Genomic DNA, 27,568 nt, shown 5'->3' with positions numbered 1-27,568 from the left:
GGAGAGAAGTTGTTATTGGGGGCTGTTTCCTACGGAGGGGAGAGGAGGAAGCAGCCAGGGCAGAGCACTGCACGTCCCTCCCCTCTCATCACCTTCCTGCACACCCTGAGGAGCAGAACATCACAACAACCAAATAACTCTTTTTCATCTCCCAGTCCCTAGAAAAGGGCTTCTTGCACTGTATTTATTCTGGGTACCAGTTTGGCCCTGCTCCCTCCCAGGCTCCTGGGTAAAGTGTGCCTCAGTTTCCCTGCTTGACCCAGATCTTCCAAACCTTCCAGTTTCTATCCTCACCAGCCCCAGTGGCTCACACTGAGATCTCTCACACAGCCCTGAGACACAGGCTGGCTCCCTGTGCCTGAACAGCCCTCCCCCCATCCTCACCTGAACCTGCCCCTACACCCCCAAACTGGGCTGGCTTTATCCCCTGGCACTGGCAAGAGTTCCAAGGGTGGGGAATTATCTCCAGGCTCCCAGATTGCTGGAGATGGGGCATGACAAAGCCAAGTGTCATAAAGCACAAGTCCTGATGTCCAGATCACTGTATTCAGCTGCCCACACACCTGTGCCTGCAAACCCCTGGGTGATGCTTATGGGGCTGCAGAGCAGCAGCAGCTCCAGAAGCCCCAGTGCTCCCCGAGTCTCCTGGACAGTTTGGAATTGTGACACACCTTGCTAATTCTGGAATTACCCCCAGCTGTGTCGACGTTGTCCAGTTTGGGCAGGCACCCCGGGCTCTGGCACACACCAAAGGCTCCTGGGCTCTGCCCTTGTATGGACTACACAACACCCAATAGGCAGAAATTAATTTGCACTCTCCAAAAATAATTGAATACCCTTAAAGAGCCATTGCTGCCTCTTTCTGTGAAGGTTGCAAGGCAGGCAGACACCTGCTAGGCATTTTAAAGCCAGTGTCCATCACTGTGGCTATTTATTACACATCCGCCATATCTAAAGCAGTGTAAAAAAAAAAAAAAAGAATCTTAATCTGTGCTGGAAAATGTTCTGGAGGAGCCGCAGGGGCTGGAGCGGCTGGCAGGGAGGCAGCACCTCCGCTGCTGACTCCGCTATTGAAGCGATGCCTGCACGTTTCCGTGGGAGCCCCGCCACGAGCGGGGCCGGGCTGCGAGCCCACCCCCATTCCCACCCCCACCCCATCCCCAAACCCACCCCATCCCCATCCCCATCCCCGGCCCCGGCCCCGGCCCCGGCCCCGCGCTGTGACCCCGCGCCCGGGATGCCGAGCGCCCCGGGAGCGATGGGCTGGCAGGAGCCCATGTGATGCTGGGCTAGCGCCGCTCGCTCCCCGTCCCTCTCCCGCTCGCTCGCTCGCTGTCATGGCGACTCCCAATAATGTTACTCCCACCAACTGCAGCTGGTGGCCCATCTCGGCGCTGGAGAACAGCGCGGGGAAATCCACGGAGGGGGAGGAAAATCACGACCCGACAGACCCCGCTATCAAATCGCAGGACAGATTGGTTTTGTACCACTGGACCCAGTCTTTCAGCTCGCAAAAGGTAAAGGAGACAATCGCTCGAGAATCACCTGCAGGTGCCGGGGCATCGCTTTGCCTCGGGAGGATGGATGCGCTCGGGAGAGGGCGAGGGGCTCAGCCCGCAAGGCGCGGCCAGACACATCTTTGTACCTTCCAACAAACAGCATCTGCCTGGGGAGGGGAGGGGGTACGCGTGGGGATGAGGATGGGGGGGCTCAGCCAAATTTTGCCTTTGCTTTGGGATCACGGCTTGCACCGGGAGCCGCCTCGGCTTTTGTGCTCGCTGCCAGCCCCACAGCGGCGTGTCCGGGAGCGCGGACAAAGGCAGAGCCGGGCCCGGGACCAGCCTGGGCTGCGAGAGGAGAGGGAGGCAGCCCCGAGCCCGGCTGGTGCCCAGGAGAGCATCCCGGACCCCAGCACGCAGCGATGATTCACCCCTCACACTGCAGCAGTGCCCTGGAAATTCTATTCCCGGGATGCCCCAGCTAGAAATCCCGTTTTCCAGACAATAGTAAACGCTCATTTCTCAGCACGGCAGCTGTGCAGCAAACCCAACCTTCTCCCCCGGCCCCAAACCCCCACCATCCCTAACCATTAATACCGTACTGAGAACGGGCTGTTGGGAGGGTGGGTGGTGGAACACCAAGTCCCGTGGTGCCAGGGCCTCGCCGAGCTCCGGAGCCCGGGCAGAGGTGCCGTCCCTGCGTGCGGACACAAAGGAGGGAGGATGCCCGATGCAGCAGGGCGGTGCACGGGGCTGCCGGGCTCGGGATCCGCATGGAGGGGGATGCTCGTGCCCGGCTCCCTCCGGGAATTCCCCAGGAATGATTTGTCACCCCTGCCCGGGATCCCCATTTGGGCATCCCCTTGCCCTCAGGCACTGGGGGAGCCGGGGCTGCCTCACGCCCAGCAGCTGCCTCCTTCCTGCCAGGCCTTCAGCTCCTGACAGCAGAGCAGGGAAGCACAGGGAGCTTGGGGCTGGATACCCCTGGTGGTACTGGCTGAGGTTTATTCAGCAGCTGGGAGGAAAAGGCCAGGAGTGGGTTGCAGTTGAGGAATCCAAGCTTTCTTTTGACTTTAAAAGAAAAAATTAACTTACCAGTCCTGTGAATAATTAATGACTAATTCCCCGGGAACTCTGAAGTACTCACAGAAATGCTTTTATATGTTAAATTGTATTTTTAGCTGCTGCTAGTTGTATGAAAACAAGTACTTTTCCCTTATTCAGTGGTTCTGTAAATCATGACTTTCTCACATCCCCCGTGGGCTTTTTATTTTTTGTGTTTGACATACTTAGTTCATAATAGTCAGGTTTTATAACCCAGAAGCCTAAAATTCCATCCCTGAGTGCATATTCAACACCATCTCATGCACAGAGCAGAGCAGCAGGATCAGCCCTGAGTGCTGGCCATTGGGGTGGGGATGGTGATGTGTCCCACATCCAGCCTCACTCCTGCCCCTCTGCAAGACTGGACTCACCTTTCCCACCCCTGAGATGTGTGAGTGCCACTCCTGCTGTGCTGCTGGCAGGTCCAGGGCTGGAGGAGGGCAGGGGCAGTGGCAGGGGAACGGGACGCAGCAGGTTTGACACAAGAGGTGTGAAGGTGCTGGGTAATGTCCTCAAGCTAATGTCAGCATGGAAGAGGAGGATGAGGAATGCAGGGCCACAGGGGCTGCCTGGAACTCCCACAGAACAGAGCCTTAATGTGCTGGTAAAGCCAGAGTCCACTCCTGAGAGTGGGACATACCTGAGTCAGCGTTCAGGCCTCCTTCAGCCAGACTCATTGGGTGCACATGCAAGGCATAACACTGCTTCCTCCTCTTCCTCCTCCTTTTCTTCCTCAGGTATCCTGGGCTGTGCTGGGGTGCACAGCAGCATCACTCATTCTCCCCCAGCTGGGGAACTCCTGTCCCCTCCACCCACTGCTGAGGGACTGGCTCCCAGCCCTCCAGCTCCTCTGCCTGTCCCACAGGCCACCAGGACCAGGGAGGATGGGTCACTATTCTGAGAAGACAGGAGGGGTTTGGGTATCCCCTCTTTGCCAGCAAAACAAATTCTTTCTTAGCTGCCTGGATTTTTCAGCTGTCCCATGGCAACAGCTGCTTGGCTTCTAGCAGGGCAAGCAGGTGATCCTGGCATGTCACTGTGTTTCAGTTTTAGGGAAGGGTCTGGGGGTGTGCTGGGGTAGGGGGGACTGGGAGCAGCTGGGTGTGTGAGCCCTTTCTCGCCGGTTCTCGCCAGGTGCGGCTGGTGATCGCAGAGAAGGGGCTGCCCTGCGAGGAGAGGGATGTCAGCATGCCCCTGATGGAGCACAAGGAGCCCTGGTTCATGCGCCTCAACCTGGGCGAGGAGGTGCCTGTCATCATCCACAGGGACAACATCATCAGCGACTACAACCAGATCATCGACTACATGGAGAAGAACTTCACGGGAGGTAATGCCAGGCTGGCCTGTGCCTCACAGGAAATTTCTGTCTAGTCCAGGTTCTGTTTGCTAAATGAATCCACTTTTCCTCTAAAGTTTCATCTTCACCCCAGAAGATCAGCAAACCACCAGCCCTCGCCAGACTTCTATGTTTTCCTGTGGAATTGAAGAATTTCCAGTAGAAATCCCCTGCTGGAGGGCTCTGAGGGGTGTGGTAGCTGAATCCCCTTTTCTGTCCTGGAAGTCACGCTTCCAAATTAGAAAATTTCTCTCCATCCTCATGGTGGTATTTCAGCAGAGTCCCCATTGGGACACAGCCCATGGCAACACTTCTGACTTTAGGCACATTTGTGCTTTGGCAATTGTATAAAGGGCCATGAGGGGCTCTGCAGAGAAGGTGGGTTTAAGCTATGTGCTGCTGCCCCTCTCCCTGCTTCCTCGAGGACTCCAGGGCCATGGGCAGGGGACCCTGCTGTCCCTGCTGCTGCTGTGTCTCAGAGAAAACAGCCTCCTTAAAGCCAAAAACAGCCAGTGGTGCTGAGGACCATGGGAGGATGATGTGACACAAACCCAGAGGAAGGGACAGCCAGGAGAGGGAAGCTCATATTCCCCCCGGAGCAGGGCTGCAGGCAGTGGCCTGCTGGGGCACCCCGGGATGCTGAGACAGAGCTCAAAGTCAGCTTTGCTCTGCAGCTGTGGTGAGCAGCCTCTCCCTGGCACCTCACACCCCTTCACCCTCATCCCCCCAATCCTGTTCGCCCCAGCATCCATTCCCTTGCAACAGAGATATCAAAAACATCTCAAAATAGCTGCCGGAGCGAGGGCGCCTTGCCAGCTCAGCTGCTGTCCTCTCCCGGCCCCGCCGCCGTGCTGCTGCTCCGTGCAGGCACACAGCTCCCTCACCACAGGGGCAGAGGAGAGTCCCACACCAGCAGCAGCTCCTAGGGAATGGCAGCTGCTTTCCTGCCTGGCAGCAGCCCCAGCACCACTTCACCTGGTCTCTGCAAAGGGCAGGTGGTCTGACATATGTGACAACAGGCTGTCCCCAGCAGGAGGGGGACACAGAGCTGTCCGAGTGCTGGGAAACTCCTGTCGTTGAGATTTTCCAGCCAGGTGCAGTTTTCTACCTCTTTGCTGAGAAATGGAGAGGGGAAGCTCCAGGAAAGAGTGCCCAGAGCATCACTCCCTGCTCCACGCTCTGCTCCATCCTATCACCCAGCTGCCAAAAGCATTTCCAGGATGTGGCAGTGCTGATCTGAGGGGGAATCAGCCACCTTGCAGAAATATGTAGAGTTTGAAAAGGCCTTTACAAGGTATTTTTACTGAGCTATGTTTTCCCCTGGACTAAGAGCATGGCCTTTATCAGCTGCTTACACACACTGGGGGCAAGCTATCAGTAAAGGGTGGTGTGTGGAGAAATATCTTCCTTTCCTCAAGATAGCTGTGAATAGTGCCAATAAGCCACATTTGATGAGTTGACCAGGACAATATTTCTGCCACACAAGAGTGTCCTGCAAGGTCTGCACCCTCTAGCACAGCCATAGAGTGCAAAGCAGCCCCTGTGTGCAGGTTGCTGTGGCATGTAAAGGCAAGTCAAGCCATCCTAGTGAGAAACCTCCCTGGAATGTGCTGAAGGACGTGGGCTGGTGGCCAGCACGCTGCTATTTCATTGTGGTTGCTCCATCTTCCTGTGGGATGGGGCAGTCCCTCTGGATGTGCTGTTCCCAGCTCAGCCCCAGCCTGTGGAAAGAACACACAAGCTATAGGTCAGTTATTATTTCATTCCCCAGGTCACTTTTCTTGGGTGGAAAATCCCCACTTGGAGAGCTGGAGCCCAGGCAGCAAGCAGCCCATGGCAGGGAGGAGCCACCAAAGCACATTTTGCTCAGGGGACAGTGACACTGATGCCTCTCAGTGGGAATAACCCTGTGGAGCCTTCCAGCAGGGACAGGGTCAGAGCCATGAGGAGGCTTCCAGTACAGGAGGTACCAAAATTTGCCTGGTTCTCATCCAGCCATGGGCACCAGTGGGCACGATAATGGCAAGGCAAGATCCCTGCCAGGCAGGCATTGCCATGCCTGCAGCCCAGCTCCTGCCACCAGCAGCACAGCTGTCATTTCAGGCCCTGAAACAAGGGGCTGCACTGGTGACATCTGCCCAAAAGTCCTTCTGCCAACGTGACCTAGCTCAGGTGAGACACTGGCAGGTGGAGAGCCCAATGCTGCAGACAGCATGTGGGCAGCAGAGCCAGAGTCCCAGTGGTGGATTTACTCACTACCTGTGAGATGCTTTCTGCAGACACTATAAACATTTATGATCCCTTAAAAAACTGGGAGAGTTAAAAAACTTGGGGGAGACAAGAGCAACATTTTGTTGTCACCTGCCATGTATTTTAAACTGAAAGTGTAATGAAAGGCACAATGCAAACTGCCATCCATGGGAAGTGAATAAAACCCAACAAGGCAGGAAGGAGCAGAGCCAGCCAGGGCAGGGGATGCTCCTGCAGCTGAGAGGAAGGTACACTGGGCTTCTTTGGCCATCTTCTCCGATTGCCCATTTTTGGGATTTTCAAGGAAGCCCAAGAGAACAAGGTACCTCACTGCCACTGGAGTAAAGAATATGTAACTCGGGAGATCCTAAACTCAAACCCCCTGCATTTTTGTGCGGACCACGAAGATTTTTCTCCCATTCTAAGAGATGTGAAATTAGAGTGTACAAATTCAGAGCTGTTAAACTCAGGGCTGGCTGCACAGAGCGTAGGGAACATGAGGGCTCTGGGGCTGGGTAATGACATCTGTACAGCTCCCTGTGCCCATCTCGGGGCACGGGCTGGCTGCACTGCTGGCAGGGATGGGCAGCAGGAGATTTGAGTGAATGCTGTGCCTCAGCTGCTCGCTCTGCGGGCTGCACAGCGCTGTCCAGAGCAGGCTAACGAGGCACTAAGTGCTCGGCCCTGGCAGGGCTGCTGACACCTTCCGTGTCCCTGCAGAGAACGTGCCGCAGCTGATCCCCGAGCCGGGCAGCCTGCTGCACTCGCGGGTGCTGCAGTACCGGGAGCTGCTGGACTCGCTGCCCATGGACGCCTACACGCACGGCTGCATCCTGCACCCCGAGCTCACCACCGACTCCATGATCCCCAAGTACGCCACCACTGAGATCCGCAGTAAGTCGCCTTCCCGGGGGGCTGCCCAGGGCTCCTTCAGGCTCACAGCCCAGCCACCGTGCTCCTGCTCATCTCCCCTTTCCATAGGCACAGAGCTGGGGAATGGCAAAGCACAGCTCCTCTGGGAATTGCAGAGCCCGAGAGGGACTTCCTAACCCAGGGTGTGTCCGGGCTCCCGTGGGCCATGCACGCTTCTCCTCGGCTCTAGCTGGGGCACAGGAATTTGCCCCTTTCCCTCCAATAGCTCTAAGGGCAAAGGCAGGAGAGTGCAGCCAGATTGAGTTGCAGGCAGTGGATGAATCGGCATAAGTCTGTGTACCTGACCTTCAAGTGCTCATGAAACATTGACGATGCTTAATATAACTCAATGGCAGGGATTGCTCCTGGAGAGAATTCCTTGCCAGAAAAGCGACCTTGTCGGGAGGGTATTGGCATGTCCCAGGTCTCTCCCTCCCTTTAGGCTCTGACCCCAAGCTGAGCCCATAGAAAACACTGTTCCCACCCCCATCCCTTCAGCTGCCTGGGTCTCAGATGATCCTGCTGATGTGGGATGCACTTGTGCACAAAGAGAAATAGGCAGTTCCTGAGGTGTAGCTTGTGGCCTGCCCTGCCTCTGACACCTGTCACAGAGAGCTTTCCCCATGTCTCCAAGTGTCACCTCCACCCCCAGACCTTGGGCTGATGTAGGCCAGAGCCCATCCCTTCCCCAAAGGCTGCTGCTGTGGTGGCTTCAGCCCCCATCTGCCTCACATCACCTCCCCAGCACTCTGCTGAGGTCCCTAAACACATCTCCTTGTCCAAACCTCACCACTGGTGGCGTTTTTCCCAAGCCATTGGAGGGGTAAGAGCAGGTCTGTGGGCTCAGGGTGTCCTTGCTCCCCAGCACATCCTCTGCACTCAGGCAGTGGCTCAGCTGCAGTGGGTGCCAAGGGCAATCAATACAGCTGTGTCCCAAGGAGAGGGTGAACCAAGGTTCCAGGCTCTCCCAAGGGGAATGAAATCAGGATGATATCCAGCTTTCCATCTGAGTTGCAGCCCCAGGACAGCTGGTTGGCAGCCTCAGCAAGCACAAGCTCATGGCAGAAGAGGGAATTTCAGCATCTGATGGCAGTGCACAGCCTGCTGCTGGCTCCCACCCCAGCCAGCCCTGGCACCTCCTGCACCAGCACACTGGCAGAGCCAAGCCTCCCTTGGAGAGAACAAGGAGGGAAAGACAGATGGTCCCTGGCAGGAAGACATTAGCCCAACTTTGGGTAATTTATGCTATCTCTTAGGTGTTACTCTGCCTCTAGGATTCCTTTCTTCATTTCACTCTGCTCCTTTCCCTCCTTTAGCTCCCTTGCACAACACCCTTCCCATCCTCCCTATGCCCACAGAGGCAGGAGGGGGAGCATCTCTCCCATGCTCACAATAGGCTCCACACCATGGAATTGCACCCCTGGACACTGAGCCAGGATGGCACAGCTTCAGCCAGGAGGGACCACTCCCCTCTATGCCCTCCCTGCCCCACTGCTCTGAACTCACACCCAGGAGTGAGCAGCCAGCTCAGATATCCCAAAGCTGAGCCTGCTGGGGATGGAGCTGAGGAGCCAGTTATGGGCAAGCTCAGGGCTGATCTTAAAACACTAAGAAACAGATAGAACAGATAGAACTTCCAGCAGGGGAACTGAAGAGCTGAAACTCCCTCTGAAACTCCCAGGCTGGGACATTCACAGGGAGGGGGACTGGTCATACTTTGGAGCCAGCACTGCCCTGTGTGAGTGGATGGGATGGCTGACAGAGACACATGCCCTCTGATGTGGAAGCACAACAGCAGCAAACCATGAATTTGGCCCATTTTAGCTCTCTGGGGTGTTTTTTCTTGGTGCTATGGCAGGATCAGACATGGTATGGCTATGGCTTTGCTATCAGACACCCATCACCCAGCCTGTCTGTCTGTCTCTCCCAGGACATTTAGCTAATGCCACCACGGATCTGATGAAGCTGGACCACGAAGAGGAGCCACAGCTATCTGAGCCTTACCTCTCCAAGCAGAAGAAGCTCATGGTGAGTGGGTCAAAGCCACACACATCCCTAGTGCTGGAGGGAACATGACCCAAAAATTTGCCATGAGCACCTGGTGCTTTGTGTCCCTGCATTCATTTATTCCCCATTCTAACCTCACTCTCCACCCAGGCCAAGATCCTGGAGCATGATAATGTGAACTACTTGAAGAAGATCCTTGGAGAGCTTGGGATGGTGCTAGACCAGATTGAGGCTGAGCTGGAGAAAAGGAAATTGGAATACCAAGGTAGGCACTGGGCTATGTTTATGGGTTGCTTTCCCACACGAGGCTGAGGTGCAACACCAGAAAAAGCCAAAAGCTTTGTACCTGAAGAACTGCTGGTAGGTCTGGGGCTGCCACTGGGCTCTCCTGATTTTGGGTACACTGATGTTGTTGTAGCCATGGTCTTACTAACCTCTGGCAAACCAGCCCTTGCTACAGGGGATAGCAGGACCCCTGTCCTCATGGGTGCTCTTTGGGAGCCCCAAAGCCATCTCAGGTGATGGCAGGTGCCCTCTACCCCAGCAAGGGACTGATAGTGACTGATGCTCTGTCTGGTTTAGGAAGGAGCAGGCTGGTCCCAGGCACTTGCACCACGAGGAGCACTGGCTGCTGAAAGTGCAGAGATGGGGACGTGCCACAGCCAAGTGCCCTCACATCACCAGGCTGTGGCACATCCCAGAGGAGCAGGGAAACCCAGGAATGAGAGGGGCTCTGGAGGGGAAAGCCTTCACAGAACCTGCGTCACCTGCCAGCAGGTGGGAGAGAGGGACACCAGCCACCCCTGACATCAAATGCACAGTGCTGGGAGCCTGCCAAGAGCAGCCCTGGCAGTCAGGGGTGCCTGGGCACAGCTGGGCAGCACTTTCCTGCCATCACCCCTGCATGACGCTGTCCTTCTCCATCTTCCCCACTGCTGGCAGGGCTCAGGGCCCTGGCCCTGGGAGGGCTGCCAGCACCACGGTGCCAGATGCAGAGAAGGGCCAGGACACAGCTAAGAGGGGATGGTCCCACAGCCCCCCTCCCCTGGGGAGCCGTGCGTCACTGTCGGGGCCACGCCGGAGCCTCTGCAGGGCGTGGGGCTGGGCATCACCCTGATGTGCCCACACTGGCATCCTGCCTTGCCCTAATTTCCTCAAACGCCCTCATTAACTGGTGTGAGGGCTGGGACAGCACAGTTCAGCCTAATGAGGTGCCCTGGCAGGACATCCCAGGTGCCTGGGCAGAGGGATCCCTGCTGCTGCTGCTGCCAGCTCCCAGGTGCTCCAATGCCTTCAGTCCTTGAGTGCTGCTCCTGCCCTCTGCTCCAGAACCCCAAACCTCCAGGCTGTGCCCGTGGGCTGGTCAGGATCTCAGCAGGATCAGCACTTTGGCAGCTTCCCAGGAGCTGCAGTGCAGCAGCTTCTCTCCATGCAGCCCAGGAGACCCCTGCCACAGGCACCCATGCAGCTGGGACAGCTGAGCCCAGCTGGGGTGCTGGGGGTGCAGGGGGAGCATCTGCCTCTGCCTGTGCTTCTACCCCCTCAGTGCTGGGCGGGGCTGCAAGGGGCTGGGGCAGCCCAAATTGGGGTCCAGACCTCAGCAGGGGTGCAGACCAGGATGGGTAGGGGTGGGTCACAGCTCTCTCCTGGTCTCCATCCTACATGTGCTTTCTCCCTCACCTGCAGCAGTGCCTGGGAGTGAGGCAGCTGCCTCAGTCCTGTTCCCCTCACCACAAGGTCCCCACCACACCCAAGCAGCTCTGGCTGCAGCACCCCCACAAGTCATTAGTCACTGAAAATATTTATTGACTAATTATGCACAGGCAATCTGTCCACTCGGGCAGTGCCTCCAGCAGGATTTGGCAGGCTGCCAAGCAGCTACAAATGAGGGTTGCTAATTATCCATAATTGCCCCAGCCTGGTGCTGCAGACAGCCCTGCAGCAGCAGTGCCTGCACTGGGGTGCCATACCACAGCCTCTCTTTCCTGATACAATAGCCAGGACAATGAAGAGCTCCAGAATGAGGAATCTGGAGCAAAGCTGAATGAGGGTGGATTTTTGTGTCCCTTCTGATGTTCTTTACCTGCACCTTCTTTCATCTCCCTCAGCTCCATCCCAGCCCAGCTTCTCAGTACTGAAAGGGCACTGGGGGAGTGCTTAACAATATCCTGGCCTGGAACTGCTTTTTCCAGCCTAACAGCAGCTTGGTTTATTTTTGGATATCTCTCCAGTGGGGTTATTTCCAGGATCACACATTATCAGGGGCTCTCATTCCCTGAGCTCTGTCTCCCCAAAAGCCTTGGCACAGATGTGCTGCTGGTTTTGGTGTCCTGGAGCAGGGTCCCTGGTACAGGAGAGAGAACAAAGGCATAACCTCCCCAGCAGCACACAAGGGAGAGCAGCCAGGCCATCCAGCAAATGGTTTTGATTCTTGAGGATTTCTCACATCCCTAAAATAGGTCAAGTTGACGTGACAGTCCTGAAGCAGCTCGTGGTGCAGCCAAGGGCAGATACTGCTGCTCTCCCTGAGCACTGTCACAGCAGAGGGGTCACTACACAGCATCTTCCTTCAATGGGGGCAAAGGGCTCTTTTCCAGGGACCTCCTGGGTACAGGAGGGTGTCATCTGCTGCTGTTCTTGACTTGGGGGAGAGGCAGCAGAGCCACTTTGCAGCCAGTAATTTGTATATTCACATGGGTTATAAATTATCATCTCATATTCTTTTGGCACCCCCCTACTCTTCATCACATAACCTGGTAGATGGGCTCAGAGTTCCTGGCCCACCAAAGAGCTGGGGAAAAACACCCCAGATCTAATACAAGTGTGGACCTTTTGAGCAAGATTTTGGGTGCCCACCCAAGGGATTCTCACCTTTGCTCTGTCTCCTCTCTCTCCAGGGCAGAAATGTGAACTTTGGCTCTGTGGATGCGTCTTTACTTTGGCTGATGTCTTGTTAGGAGCCACCCTGCACCGCCTCAAGTTTCTGGGACTCTCTAAGAAATACTGGGAAGATGGCAGCAGACCTAACCTACAGTCCTTCTTTGACAGGATACAGAAACGCTTCGCCTTCAGGAAAGTTTTGGGAGACATACACACCACACTCCTCTCTGCAGTGGTACCCAACGCCTTCAGGCTGGTCAAGAGGAAACCTCCCTCCTTCCTTGGAGCCTCCTTCCTGATGGGATCTCTGGGGGGAATGGGATATTTTGCTTATTGGTACTTAAAGAAAAAATACATCTAGTGCTGACTGCTTGGTGTTTAGTTTGGTGTCTCTGTGCTGTGTGAAATTATGATGAAGCCTCAGTAACTGTAATGAAATTTGAAGCAAGGTAATGAATAATTATATTGTTTAATGTAACATTCCATAGTCTAGAAGTAGAAACCTATACTGCAAGGAAATAAGACAACAACAAACAACAAACAACAACAACAACAAAAGCGTCAACTTGTAAATGCCTTTTTTAGGTTTAAGTATTCAACTCCAACGAGAGGCTCAAGGGCTGAGCCGTGCCCAGAGGGAAGTGGCACTGCCTCCAGCACCAGCCAGCTCCAGTGGGAGAGACAGGAATCCCAGGAGGCTTCCCAACACCCAAGGGACTTGGATACTTGGTCCTGTGCGTTTGTGTTTCCAAATTGTTCACTGGCCACATTTCACACATGCAGGTAGTGGGGACTCTGTTCTTATAGGAGGCGTCGTGTTGTGCTCGGAGGCTTTCCTGGGAGCAGGGTGCAGTAGCTGGTCACAGTCAAGGTGGATTTCTGTTCTTCAAGTATCCATTTTAAAAATTATTTTCATTAAAAGGAATATTTTTTATTGAGCTGCTCTTAGAATGTATCCACTTTCTACGTCTGGTTTTGGTGGGCTTTTTTTTTAAAAGAATTTAATGTCTGTCTTTAACTGCCGCACTTTTTCCTTGAGATAAATCATTCTGACTTCCATCCTGAATTCTGGCACATGAAGGAGATTATTGTTTTAAGCCTTTTGGCTCTGTCTCTTGCATTTTCTTTCACGGATTTGCAAAGCATCTTTCACCAACTGAGCATATTTGGACTCTGAAAAGTACAACTGTTTTCAGAACTTTTCAGCACTTTCCCGAAGGCGCTTTGGCTTTCTTCCATCGGGGGCTCTTTCTGTCATTTCCTCGCTGTGTGTTTTCTTAGGGACACTTTGCACAGAATCACGTTGATGACTTTCTTGTGCCTTTTGCATGCTGGAAAGAATAATGGGCCTCACTGCTACTCATGCTTTGGAAACTGAGATCCTCAATAAACCATATGGGAGGAGTAATGGCTTTGCATCTCTAAATGTGTTCCACATCCTTCTGGTCCTAGTGCAAGGCATGCCCGAGGGCAGGGGGATGTGCAGGTGGTTTGTGCATTGGCTCGTGTGCTGCACTGGGATAAAACTGGCATGGAAATTATATATATTCCTCTTCCAACCACTGATTTCTGTCAGTGCTCAGCCTGCTGGTTTTCCAGGGATCTCAGGGAGCCATGCTGCATCTCAGGGCTTGGGAACATATGCCAAGTGTGGCTGAAATAAAAGGAATTGCATTTTCCCCCGATTCAAAAGTTATATTTATGTATTTGAAAGCAGCAAGCTTCCCCAGGACCTCTTGATACAACCTGGCAGCCACAGAATTGGGAATATCTAGCAGGAATTATAGGGGGTGAGCACATAGGGAGTGCAAAAGGCACATATTTATAGGGTGCTTGTCATAAGGCTGGAGTACAACAGGTTGTGTAGCTGTAGAGGCTCTGTGTTGTCCCTGTTACCTGCCCATGGTTGGGGCTGCATTTAAAATTGGTGTGTGAGAACCTAAATCCACCACCTGCACGTGCACACCTGGCTCCTGCTGCTGAGGCTGCTGAGTGAAGCCCTGCAGACACTCATTCTCCCAAATGCATTCAATATTTGCTTTGTGGAATCAATGATTTCAGAAGAAATAGTTATTTTCCTTCTTTTTGAAGAGGGAGGCAAGAAGGTGCTCTGTGCTCCTCTCTTTTGCTGAATCTGAAAGGTGTAAAAAAAAAATGAACTATGGGTTATCCTCTCTTTGGTGAATTAGCTGGTGATAAACCCCCCAGAAAGATTTATAAAGATACACCAACATGAAACCCTTACTGGGATTTCACTCTTTTCCCTTTGTTTGTGGTCCTAGACAACACTCCCCAGTGATGTCCAAAAGCTGATGAGATGCACAACCAGGTGTAGAAAGGAATATTAATGGGTTACAAGGTCAGGAAACCCAGATGGAAATAGAGGAAATACTTCCTCCATTCCTAGATTTCAGCCCAAGAATGAGGCAGAAGGGAGCTGCTTAGCAAGACTGCTGCTGGTTATTTTGCTCCTTAATTTTATTTATTTTTGTATTTTAAACCACAGAATACATTTAAAGTCATGGAGAAAATCAGACCTCTAAACACTGGAGAAAATAGGTGTGTGTTTTGTTTGGAGCACACTATTAAAATGCAGCTGTAAAAGGAAGCCAGCAGCTGGAACAAGAGCAGTCACCAGTGCTGCACTGTGAGCTGCTGATGCTGTAGTGGTGGATTTTGTACAGGTTCTCAACTAGAAATAGTCAATAATAAGCCTTTATTCTGGACCAAATTAAAAAAAAAAATAATAAAAATAAATTGGTGCCACTGCCTGTCACTAAGCCTTGTTTTCCTGCCCTGGTAATGAAAAAGTACCAGAACTTTGCTCCAGGGAAAAGCAATTGGTGAGAGTGATAAAAGACAATTACTGTGGCAGACAGAGGCTGGATTGATGGGTGAGATCCCCAGAACCAATGTCAGAGCCCCGATCAATCCAGATTAGCCCTCTGCAATAAGCAGCCCTGGGGTGATTACAGGCTGTCATCATAAGAAGATGCTCTTGCTCTGACTGATCTCAGCCTAATCAGACCTGCTCTGCTGCAGCTCCACTGCAAAGGGGAGCCCACTGCACCACCTGGCCACGAGCCAGGCACTGCCTGTTCATGCCCAGGGCATGTTCTGTACACAGAAACATGAAAATGATGGCAGAAATCTGTTTTCTCACTCCAGGGCTTCATGCTTTGCTCTCAGCATGGAGTGGGGTAACAGCAGTGCCCAAGGGGAAAGGCTGGAAGGTGCTAATTTATATTTTAGACAAGAAGGAATGGCTCCTGCTGCATCCTGCACCCAACACTCCTGTGTGCCTTACCCAACCCCAGCCAGGGTCTCCTTTACTCTAGATGTGCTTATTTACCCAATTTTTATCCTTCCAAGTCCCTGTGCTTTAGAGACAAACATGATTTGAGGCACCTCAGTGCTTTAAAATCTGTATCTGTGCTGAGGTGTGGAACTTGTAATTATCAGAGGCATGAAAATCAGGGGCTTTATGTCAAGTCCAAGCAGCCTTGAGATGCAGCTTCATGACACAGCCTTTCCCTCCTGCCTCCCAAGCCTCTTGTTTAACAGGCTCCCAGTGGTCACATTTGCAGAGCTACAGCTTCTGAAATCTTTTTACTCCTAGAGGATTTGCTCAAAAGACTCGATTATGAAAATTGAAACTGTACATGTCAGCCTTACTGCTGGCTGGCAGTGCTCCCCTTTGCTTGGCAAGGGATGGAGAAGACCTTTCCATGCAGAATAAAGGATTTCAGCACCAAGCTGGCCAGAGGACAGGAACACACCACAGAGCCTCTCACAGCTTGCCAAAGAAATTGAGATCAAGGGCAGCCTAAGAATATCTAGTGACCATTTGGTGGCCCTGTCAGAAATTATTTGCCAAGTGTTCCTCTGTTTTTGAATGAAAAAACCCATCCTTACCACCTGACTGCAATTTCAGAATCCAGGTTACAGAGGGAAGAGGGATGGTGTAAGAGCTGCTCCTTCCTTCCTTTCTGTAAGTAAATGAGGATTTCCCCACATAACACCAAACAGAAAACATTGAAGCTTGTGAAAATATTTAACATCTGGTTGTGTTTGGTGGCATTCACTGCCATCATTAGGAACAAAGCCAAAACCACCCAGGCTGGATCCACAATGCAGGCAATGACAGCAACTAAATCCCTCAGGCTGCTAAAAGATACATGGGATTAAAATAATGTGGGTTAATACGAATATAATATTTTGAGATGGCTGGGGATAATATAAAATATGATAATATGAGATTAAAAACCAAAAACCCAAAGAAACAGGAAATAATGTACAAGCTAAGAGCTAACTATTATAACCCCAAACTTGCAATTACCTGTGGCATAGCTGAGGATAAAAGGGCAATTTCTATTCACAGCAAAGCTGCTCTTGCTACACAAGTCTGTAGAAAAGCTCCTTCTGCCATGGTGGGACAGAATAAAGTTCCCAGTTCAGCAGTAGTGCCTAGGGAAAAGTTCAACCCCACAGGAGTGAATGAGAGTGAAAACATCTCTGTATGTAGTGAACAGGAACAGATTTTGTATGCCTGAAAGATTTCTCAAAGTTTGGCCTCAGTGGCCAAATTGCAGATGCTTCAGACCCAGCCATTTCTACTGAACCTAGAGCTATAAGCAGAAATAAAAACACACAGGGACTTGGATTCTCTGATAAAGCACATTCATGACAAATATATTTCCTGGTTTTCCCCTGGTGCTGATCCCCAAATGTGCCCAAGGGGCATTTCACTATGGTTGTTTTTTATCCTCCTTTTAACTCACTTTCCTCTGGAGGATTAAACAGAGAGAAAACAGCGTGTACTGAGCAGCTCCCAGTGAAAGCAGGAACAGCAGCTCTGCCATAAATAATGAGGATAAAGAATTGCTCTGTCAGAACACAGGTGTCCATCACTGCAGCAGTACCTGTGTGCTGCTGGCCAGGCTCTACCTGCAGAGAGATTATTTCCATTTCCATGCCACTTTGGTGCTGAAGAGCTGCAATAAGCAAAATGTCAACCTCCACCCACTTCTCAGGAGCTCACTGTATTTTTCTTCCTTTTTGTCCCTCTGCACAATGATCTAGTTTCAGCCCTTTTTCTCTTTACCCCTCTCTGCTGTCCTGCCCCTTTGCTCTCTCCTGGACTCCCTGGTGTCACTCTCCTGTCCCAGACAGCAGGCAATGTGTGACCATCTCCCAGAGATATTCCTATAGTCAGGAGTCCCTGGGCTGTCAGGTTCTGCATCAGTGAACACATCACCTCCAGTTCCCCCTGTCTGAGGAAGAACTGCTGAGAAAGGAAGGAGATGGAATCCTGCTAAAAACCTCTTTAACAAACAGCACAGATCAATGACTTCTAAAACATTCCTTTAAAAATAACAGCATCCATCCCCCTACTTGCATTGCCTCCCTTCTCAGCTCTTTCCTACCAGCACCTCATCTCTCCTGTGACCTAAATCCTTTTTAGCTCCAGGAGAGTTATCCAAATAAAGCTACTTTGCAACCAGAACAGTGCAACCAGGTTTGAGGGTGCTGTGTAATGCTGCAGGCAGTTCTTGACACAGAACCAAGTATCCTGCATAGTTAAGGGCTGTTTTGCACACGCTCTTTACATCACAAGGTCATGTCACTCCACCACCAGCCTCCTGAACACTCTTCTATTTTTGCTTACCAGAAGCAATTTCTTTCCATTCCATGCCCTAGGATCCACAGACTACACAACAGCAGTAGTTCTTTTCTTTTCCTTGGCCACAAGAAAATAAACTAAAGAAAATCTCTGAAAATAACAAAGAAAAATCTCCAGTAAACAAAATAAACCAAAAAAGCCGCAGTACAGTTTCTTCTCCTAACTTCCAAACTATGTCAATCAATGAAAAAAAAAAAAATCCTTAAAAATCTCAGACTTCTATTATTCCCATTTTTCTAAAAACTGGATCAGGTCAGGCTATGGCAAAGCTGAAGCAACAGAGCTGTGGTCCAGAGTGATACTGTACCAAGCCTACAGCAGATCCGTGCTCACTCCCATCACCTGCAGAGGACAGGGTGCCATCCCAACAGCACAATCGTGCCAGGTGTGCAACAATTCACACATCTGGGTAAGGCCAACAGGCTCTGTGGGCTGAGCACCATCCTTATTTTGCACTCCTTTTGCACGGCTCTCTCCATGCCGGTGGCTGTTGGGAGGCTCAGCACATGCAGCCGGATTCTCCTCGGGTGAGTCACGGTGCTCAGCCTGTCCTGAGCTGTCACCGAGCTGTCACTGAGCTGTCACTGAGCTGTCACTGAGCTGTCACTGAGCTGTCACCGACTGCGACCCCTCGGCACAGTCCCATGGGATGGGGACTCTGCAGGCAGGGCAGGACCCAGGGAAGGCTTTTCAGAAGAGCTGACATTGACACTGAGGATATGCCTTGTTCCTGCTCTGACATGGACCGTGACCGAGGGAATACACAGCCCAGACCTGCAAAACTGACCCGGGCTGGACACGGGAAAAGGCTGCAGAGATGTGAGATGAAAGTAATTGTATTTCTTCTTGTTGCACATTTTCCTTTGCTCAGCTTTCACCAGTGGGGAAACACTCAGTTCTGCCACAGATCTGCCACTGCACACATTGTCAGGAAGAGTACAACAGGGAAAGGGCATTTTTCCAAGTGCTGCTTTCCCTTGATATCCAGCCCTCCTGAAAAGCTGGTAAAGCTCTTCCCCTACTGCTTATTTTCTATGTCATCTTTCAGTCCCAAAGCTTTACAGAGGAGTTATTTGTCTTGTTACAAACATATGACATTGTCTTTTGTTTTGTCATGGACAGGGGGTAGTTTAAAAATAACTAACCTTTCAGACTAAATATTACAATTACATAATTGCCTGAGATTTCATGGACTGCACTCAGTCTTGATAGCTATTTCTATGTCTGCTTTTTCAGCTTTTAAACTTTATGCTCTCGTGCTGTACTTCATTTATGCACTAAGGCACTCTTCCCATATCCAAATTAATTATTTCCTGCTAAGCACCTGGGTGAAAGTACCCTCCACTGAAGCGATCACTCAGTCCCCAAGAGGACAAAATAATTCCTAATGCATCAAGCTCTGCTGTCACATCACCCTTTTTCCTTCCCTGAGCACATCAGGTGCAGAACTGCTTCAATGAATAAACCATGTGCTTTCCCCCAGGTTTTCCACCAGTGACAGAGCAGCTCTGTTTAACAACAGTTAAACAGTTCAGAGTCACAACTGCCTTTTTGTGTCTATTAAATACTTTAATCTTAAGCTTTGCAAAATACCTCAAAGAAGGGAAGGCACAACACTGAGAAAGAGCACACATCCAGCAGAGGTGAAGAGCATTTATTACTAATCTGTGCTCCAGGAGGAGAGATGAAGCTATGAAAAGAAATAATCCCAGGAAACAGGTTTCTGTGCAAAAGGAAGGTGATCAAAGAGCTGGAAAAGGCCAATTGCAGAGAAGCTGCAGGGAGCTACCTTAAGTGTCCCAGTTTGAGGGACATTAAGCTACAGAGGAAAAATCAGATATTATTTCATGAAGTGACCATAGACTTGTGTTCACAACTAGAGACTGATTTCCCAAAATATTTAACATATCACAGCAGTTTGTTCCATTAAAGTACACCCCAGGGCATAACTGGGTGGTTTTCACTTTGTCACCAATTGCCACACACCAAAACAAACAGGATTCTTCTTTTGCAGCCACCCACAACCCAAGTTTCAGCACACACAAATAAATTGGGAAAGCAGGAATATCATTTAGCACAGTGAAGCACTCACGGATCACATTTGCTTTGAACAAACTTTGAGGAACAATCAAATCCTGGGTTCAGACATGTTTAAACAGTCTGAAGTGCTCACAGGGCTCTTATGAAAGATCTCAACTTTCCTGTTTGCCTGATCTCACCTCCAGTGATGCAAACATTTGAAAGAGTCCCAGGTAAGTGAAGAGTGAAATGAATCCTAAGGCAGTTTCTTTCCCCACTATGCTCTACCTGTTCCCAGCAGAGGAAAATGTTTAAGGCACCAAGAGCTGCCTTGGTGACACAGTCAGGTCAAATGCTGCCAGTTTTTTCTTCTGTGAAAGAACTGTGAAACAGGGCCCACAAAACAGGCCAAACACAGGCAATGCAAGATTAGCACAGAGATGTTGAAATATGTTAGTAAGATGTTAGAGACAAAAACTCCCTAGGTTACTCTACAGACAGAAAGCTCTGTGAGAACAACAGAAATATTTTAATGCAGGAAAAGCAAAAAAATCCCCAACCCAACACTTGAAACAAACCATAATACCTGTTGACAGCTGGTTTGTGCTTTTGGCACAGGATACCAAATCCAGCTGCTCCCAGTACTTTTCTCTATGGCTGCAAATCTGTTGTGGAATGGCTGCAACTTTTATTTTAATGATAAAATTTGGGAGAGAAAAGGAAGTCAGATAAGTGTGATAGGAAATATGAGAGCAAGAAATTTGCAACCTTTGGTCTCCAGCTGAAGTAGAAGGAAGCAGATTCCTACTCTGGAGTCAAAGAGCACAAATAAAGGTCTGGAGCACAAGGGAACCTTCTGAGCCAAGAGCTGGCCCATGGTGTCTGGGCACTGAGAAAGAGCCCAAGATTTCCAAACTCCCAAGCACTATTACAGCCCATGGGAGTTTCCCCATACATTTCAATGGATTAGGATTTTCCCCTGCTACAATAAACCAACGTCCATGTCCACAAAATGAACTGCTTGGTGTAACAGGCACACATTGGGAAACTTGCTTTAGTCAGCCATGGGTTTTGTTTGGTTTCTTTTCAAACCTTGCACTCCTGAGAACTCGTGCTCTGTTAACCCTTTCAAACAGTGCAGAACTTGCAGTGCCAGTTTGATCAGACACCTCAGTGGTCACACAAGCTCTGGGGCTTGGGTCATCCAAGGGAATGAAGAGCAACAACAGATCTTTACAGACATCAGGAACAGATTCTCAAAGACACAAACTGATAAAATTTTCAAATGTTTTTCTTTCATTGTTTAAATAAGAGAATAACCATATCCTACATTATTTCCATTACAAAAATAATCTGCATGACACGGGTTAAAGTGGACAGAAATATCCACAGTGATTGCACAAAACATTTGTGAAAATTAACATCGTTTCAGCAAGTCAGTTGGTTTAAGTAAACAGCATTTCCTGTTCCAAGGGCTTGTCTATACAGCAAAGTTACATAAAGATAACCTAAAATAGGAGCTTAATGAAATTAATCATAAAACCTTCTGGGTATATAATCCTTTTTCATGGTGAAAGTGGCCTGTGGTCTAGCTTAGCTCTATTGGGAGAAGGCTTAAATTACATCAAAAGAGTATCTGCAAATAAATTTGCATTGTTTAAACAAATTTAGTTAAACCCAATATGAGTTAATCAGTGCAATTTTCAAAGAGTCAGCTTAAAAGGCAATTTAATACAAAACCAAGAGGAGCTTGACAGAAAATACATAACCCCCTGGACAGCTTCTTTCTGAGAGGTGATTTGTTCTTGCTAAGGGCACACAGCTCCTACTTGCCACCAAACTCAGTGGGAATTCCAGTGAATTTAGCTCTCCTCAGAGGCAGAACTGGCCTCTGGTTGAGCTGGCAACACGTGCCAAGATTACCTGATGGAGCATCACAGCCAGAAAAATTCACTCTGGAGTCTGTGACCCCACTGTGGGGTCAGTAGAGTGACCCACAGCCTTGCCCACAGACCTGTCATCACTGTCAAACACAATTCATGCAAATGCATCATGAATGAGCAATCATTAAATAATAAAAAGCTTTTTGAGATAAAAACTATGCTAAACATCTGACTGATAGGAGCAGCAAACCCACCCCATCCCTATCCATTATCTAATAGTAGTGTTTTATTCAGTAGTGGGTTTCCAGCCACATCAAAAGTGGCCACAGCTCTATGTGCAATCAAATTTAAATAGCTTATTGGCATTGCAAGAATAAATATTGCTTCAAGCACACTCTGCTTTGCAGCTCCCAGGATAAACAATGCATTTCACTCATTACCAAGCAGACTATTTGGGAAATAGCAGGATCAGCTAGCTTGTTCAGAACACTAGGATTCCATTGTTGTTCTAAGAGAAAAAACAAACTTAAGGAATTTGTTGTTGCAAAGTGTGCAATGGATTACATTTTTTTTTAAATTAAAACCCCAATCCTTGTACCAGACTTTTTAGCAAAACAGAAACGAGTTCGGGTTTTTTAATGTTAAGAATAAAATTATGAAATATTATTACATCTACTTCACCTAAGGAGAAAGTTAAGGCTTGTTTTTTCAAGAGTTTCCTTTTTGGAGGCAGGCATGAATTTAGAGTCACAGTCTGCTTAAGACATTGCATTTCAGATTTATTCTCTGTTGCAGAAGGTGCAGGCAGCTATGAGGCATTTCTGGCAAGTTAGAGTTTTTAACACTTGAGAACATGGGATGTTCCAGTTTCACAACAGAGCTGCTTTCACAAGAGTTTATATTTTTGCAATGCTTAGCAGCACTGTGATTATTAGAGCTTTCCCATAAGGTGATACCAATAGGAACATTAAAAAAGGCATGAGGTTTGGATCATACACAGTATCTTGATAAAATTAAAAAGGAAGAGAAGAAATTAATTGAGATAAATCGCACTCCTAAAGATCAAAGGCCTCTTTTAGCCTTGGGTCTGCTTCTCCATTTATTAGTAAGAGAAACAGATTCAGCTTCTGATTTCTTTGCTGGCCATCCCAGTTGTCAGCTCCTAAACAAGAGCAGATCTCTTCCAACATGATTTTTTTCTTCTCCCAGGGAAGAGGCTCATTACCACCTGTCAGCCAATGGCTGGTACAGATCTGGTTTCCTCCAACCCATCACCTTGTTCCTTACAGTGGAAATACAGTAACCATTCCTACATTCAACTACTCCAGTACTGAAAGCAAAATCTAAACCGTTTCAAACCTTATTTTATCTGCTGTAACTGTATTTCTTTGAACTCGAAGGTATATTTGGAAGAGGTAGTCCAGGAGAAAAGGGCTTTAAATACCAAAACCTGTATGTCCCGTACCAAGCTGACAGCCCTATCAGCACACCGAGAAGCTTCTGGCTGAAGTCATGGAAATACAGGGCAGTGCAGAGGAACATGAACACCCAGATGAAGGTGAGGAAACACAGGGCAACAAGCAGGACGTCCATCACCAGACGCAGCCTGGAGCTGTGCTCCATGGACAGTGCCTCCAGCACAGCCACCTCCTCCAGGATCACCATGGCGCAGTAGGAGAGCAGGAAGCAGTGCCCCGAGATGTCGAAGCCGTCCCAGACGCCGCTGTGCTGGTGGCACTCTCTCTTGGAGGCGTAGAGCCGGGGGGGCTGGCCGGGGCTGGCCTGCAGGGAGCACTCCCCAGTGATGTTCTCCACGTAGAGGAAGAGCCCCGTGCACAGGTACCAGACGGCCGTGCCCACCAGCAGCGCGCCCAGGCGCCGCAGCACCAGCAGCGCGCTGCGGCCGCGGCCGTACAGCAGCCGGCGCCGCGCCAGCTCGTACGTGCCCAGGCTGATGAAGGGCAGCAGCAGCCACAGCGTCCATGCCCAGGCCACCTTCACGAAGTAGCTGCCAGAGGAAAGCAAAGGAGACACAGCACATGTGAAACGCCACAGCAGCGGGGCAAGTGACGGAGTATCAGCGTTCAGAACCATCTAAATTAGAGATGCAGCTTAGCTAGCATCTTAACTCTCTCCCCAGTACTTCTCTCAAGCCCAAAACCTGAATACTTCCTCAGCTAGGTACTTATTCCCTTGGACCCAGAGCCCTCATCCATTGCAGCAGACTTGCAGCTCAGTTTTGCAATCACTTTTACCCTACAAACCAGCTCAACTCTGCCCTACTCGAAATGCAGCTGCAAAGAATGTATTTTTAGCTTGCAACCCTGACCACAGTAACCCCTTCTCTGACTCTTCCACCATCTCAATTATCCTTGCTTACAAAGCCTTTCACAAGCTCAACCTCTTAAGACAGCCAGAAGGGCTGGCTCTCTCCCCTCATCATCCTGTGAAGCTTTTCCTCTCTCACATCCTTCTGAATAAATGAAGCAGCACCATGTGTCTGTTGCTTTGTTGTCCTTCCAATTGACGAGAGCCTTCTTTCAGCATACACAAATCCCTCCATCTCTAAATTCTCTCTCTGCCCTGAAATCTTTTGCTGTGACTCCCATAAAATCTTGAAACCCAGCTGATGGTGTGTTGATATCTTGTTTAACAAAAGACAGTATTGTGCAACTCATTCTCTTCTCAAACCTTAAGCTGGAGCATTAGTAAGTGAATTTATTAATGAGTTAAGGAGGCCACAGTCCAGGATCTTGCTTTTCCCATCAGCACCTTCCAATGGAGTTTGCTTCCTATCAGCTGGTGGAAGAGGAGAATTGTGCACTCTCTTTGTTACCCAGAGTCCGGCTGAATTCTGCTCTGTGGCTGAGCTATGGACAGACACACACAGTCATCATTTAATCCTCACCTGAACATCAAAGGCAAAGCCAAACCAGTCTAGAGTTGTGCATCTTCCTTATGACCCTAACAAACCTGTCAGGGCCTTGCCCAGGATTTTAAGGAGTACCTCCTTCACTCTTTAATTTTACATGAGAAGTGATGCCTGTGTGGCAGTAATATGGAACAGCAATTGAAAATTTAAAATTATGTTTGGGGTTTTTTGTTTAAAAGCAAAAAAAGGCTACCAAGGTTATAGCTGACAAACCAGGAGACAAGTAATTTGCAGGGAAAAAGTCCTTGCTTCAGGAACTGTCAGTACAGATCACCTTCCTCTATTTAAAAGGTAGAACTGAACTATGCTTTTACTGTAAGATCAATTTCTCTCTAAGTGTTTCCTGTCAATGCTCTTTCAATCACACTAAAAGCAGCTCCTCTCACACGTCACCAAATGTCAAATTTGAGTCAGTGAAGTCCAGAGTTCCCAAAGTCACAGAGGAAAGCAGCGATTTCAGTTTTACTTTCAGATCTGCAGATGTACAGCACATTCCAGCCCAGCTGACTGCTTCCTTAAAAATGCTCAAACTTTTCACAGAATGACTAAGGCAGTCAGATCACTGCCCAAGTGCTAGAAAAGGATGGCAGCCACTCTGCTTTTAGGAAATATACTAAAAAACCTGTTTCCTTCAGCCGGGTTTTAGATCAGCTCAGTAACTATCACAGCAGCACAGAATGTGCTGAGTTGGAAGGGACCCACAAGGATCACAGAGTTCAACTCCTGCCCTGCACAGGACAGCCCAGGAGTCTCACCGTGTGCCCGACAGCACCAAAATGATGCCAAATCTGCCAAAACTCTGATGTGTGTCAGCCCTGCTGCTGGTACCGCTGCCCCGGGACCCGGCCGGTGCTCAGCGGCCTTTTGCTATGCCCAGCCTGACCCTGCCCGCTCAGCGCACTCACAAGCGAGGCATTATCTGCGAGGTTAAGAAAAAAAAAAAAAAGCAAAAACCCAAACCCAAATCCTCCCTGTTTCCCCCCTGAGCGACAAACTCTCGGTATTTTGAAACCTCTGAGTGGGGAAGAGGAAATCTCATCATGGGAAGCAGCAGCCCCCGGCCCGGCGCGGCACACGCGGCCAGCACCGGGCCCGGCCCGGTTCACCCAGCCCGCCCGGCCCGGCCCGGCCCGGCCCCTCCCGCCCGCAGCGGCCGGGCCCCCGCGCCCCTGCTCACACGTTGAGCGGGTTGCGCTTGTTCTGCAGCGGCGTGTCGGGCACCAGGTCGCTGTCCTTGAGCGCGGAGCCGAGCACGGCGATGGCGAGCAGCAGCACGGGCAGGCGGCGGCGCACCCGCCCGCGGGCCAGCGCGGCCCGCAGCCAGCGCCCGCTGCGCTCCAGCCGCTCCATGGCCGCCGCCACAGCCCGGCCCGGCCCGGCCCCACAGCGGCGCCGCCCCGCAGCGCGCTCCCGCAGCGCGCCCCCGCGCGGGCACCGCCGGCACCGCCCCCAGCGCGCTCCCGCAGCGCGCCCCCGCGCGGGCACCGCAGGCACCGCCCCGCCCTGCAGCGCGCCACCGCGCCCCCTGCTGGACGCCCGCGGGAGCGCGCCCGCTGCGCTGGGTGCGAGCGGAGCCGCCGCGGGGATCCATCCCCAGAGACATCCACAGGGATCCATCCCCAGAGACATCCACAGGGATCCATCCCCAGAGACATCCATAGGGATCCATCCCCAGAAACATCCACGGGGATCCATCCCCAGAGACATCCACAGGGATCCATCCCCAGAGACATCCACAGGGATCCATCCCCAGAGACATCCACAGGGATCCATCCCCAGAGACATCCACAGGGATCCATCCCCAGAAACATCCACGGGGATCCATCCCCAGAGACATCCACAGGGATCCATCCCCAGAGACATCCACAGGGATCCATCCACAGAGACATCCACAGGGATCCATCCCCAGAGACATCCACAGGGATCCATCTCCAGAAACATCCACGGGGATCCATCCCCAGAGACATCCACGGGGATCCATCCCCAGAGACATCCACAGGGATCCATCCCCAGAAACACCCACGGGGATCCATCCCCAGAGACATCCACGGGGATCCATCCCCAGAGACATCCACAGGGATCCATCCACAGAGACATCCACGGAGATCCATCCCCAGAGACATCCACAGGGATCCATCCCCAGGGACATCCACGGGGATCCATCCCCAGAGACATTCACGGGGATCCATCCCCAGAGACATCCACAGGGATCCATCCCCAGAGACATTCACGGGGATCCATCCACAGGGACATCCACGGGGATCCATCCCCAGAGACATCCACAGGGATCCATCCCCAGAAACATCCACAGGGATCCATCCCCAGGGACATCCACAGGGATCCATCCACAGAGACATCCACAGGGATCCATCCACAGAGACATCCACAGGGATCCATCCCCAGAGACATTCACGGGGATCCATCCCCAGAGACATCCACAGGGATCCATCCACAGAGACATCCACAGGGATCCATCCACAGGGACATCCACAGGGATCCATCCACAGAGACATTCACGGGGATCCATCCCCAGAGACATCCACAGGGATCCATCCACAGAGACATCCACAGGGATCCATCCACAGGGACATCCACAGGGATCCATCCACAGAGACATTCACGGGGATCCATCCCCAGAGACATCCACAGGGATCCATCCACAGAGACATTCACAGGGATCCATCCACAGAGACATCCACAGGGATCCATCCCCAGAAACATCCACGGGGAAATATCCAGTGAAACATCCACGGGGATCCATGCACAGGGATCTGTCCTCATGGAGCCATCCACAGGAATCCACTCTCATGGAGCAATTCACAGTGATCCATCTTCAGGGATTTATTGACAGGGATCCATACAGAGGGATCCATTCACAGGTATCCATCCAAAGGGATCCATCCAAGGGGGTACATTCATAGGGATCCATCATCATGGAGCCATCCACAAGAATCCACCCTCATGGAGCAATTCACAGGGATCCATTCTCAGGGATCCATCTACAGGGAGCAATCAACAGGCATCCATCTACAGAGAGACATACACAGAATCCATCCTCAGGGA

General features: G+C 50.8%; 2 protein-coding genes across 2 annotated transcripts; one reads left to right on the top strand and one right to left on the bottom strand.

Moving 5' to 3' along the window:
* Window positions 1–1,312: 1,312 nt before the first annotated feature.
* GDAP1L1 (ganglioside induced differentiation associated protein 1 like 1) lies at window positions 1,313–13,802 on the top strand. Its single transcript, XM_079321676.1, has 6 exons — window positions 1,313–1,517; window positions 3,738–3,930; window positions 6,910–7,083; window positions 9,032–9,129; window positions 9,259–9,373; window positions 12,006–13,802. The coding sequence occupies exons 1-6, from the start codon at window positions 1,338–1,340 to the stop codon at window positions 12,347–12,349; spliced, it is 1,104 nt and encodes a 367-aa protein (XP_079177802.1). The 5' UTR covers window positions 1,313–1,337; the 3' UTR covers window positions 12,350–13,802.
* A 7,161-nt stretch (window positions 13,803–20,963) lies between these two features.
* FITM2 (fat storage inducing transmembrane protein 2) lies at window positions 20,964–25,882 on the bottom strand. Its single transcript, XM_079321381.1, has 2 exons — window positions 25,683–25,882; window positions 20,964–23,581 (listed from the first exon to the last, which is right to left on the bottom strand). The coding sequence occupies exons 1-2, from the start codon at window positions 25,853–25,855 to the stop codon at window positions 22,939–22,941; spliced, it is 816 nt and encodes a 271-aa protein (XP_079177507.1). The 5' UTR covers window positions 25,856–25,882; the 3' UTR covers window positions 20,964–22,938.
* Window positions 25,883–27,568: the final 1,686 nt, after the last annotated feature.

Source organism: Erithacus rubecula (genome assembly GCF_903797595.1).
Source record: "Erithacus rubecula genome assembly, chromosome: 18".
NCBI classification, from domain to species: Eukaryota; Metazoa; Chordata; class Aves; order Passeriformes; family Muscicapidae; genus Erithacus; species Erithacus rubecula.
This window is presented reverse-complemented; position numbering and strand designations above follow the sequence as displayed.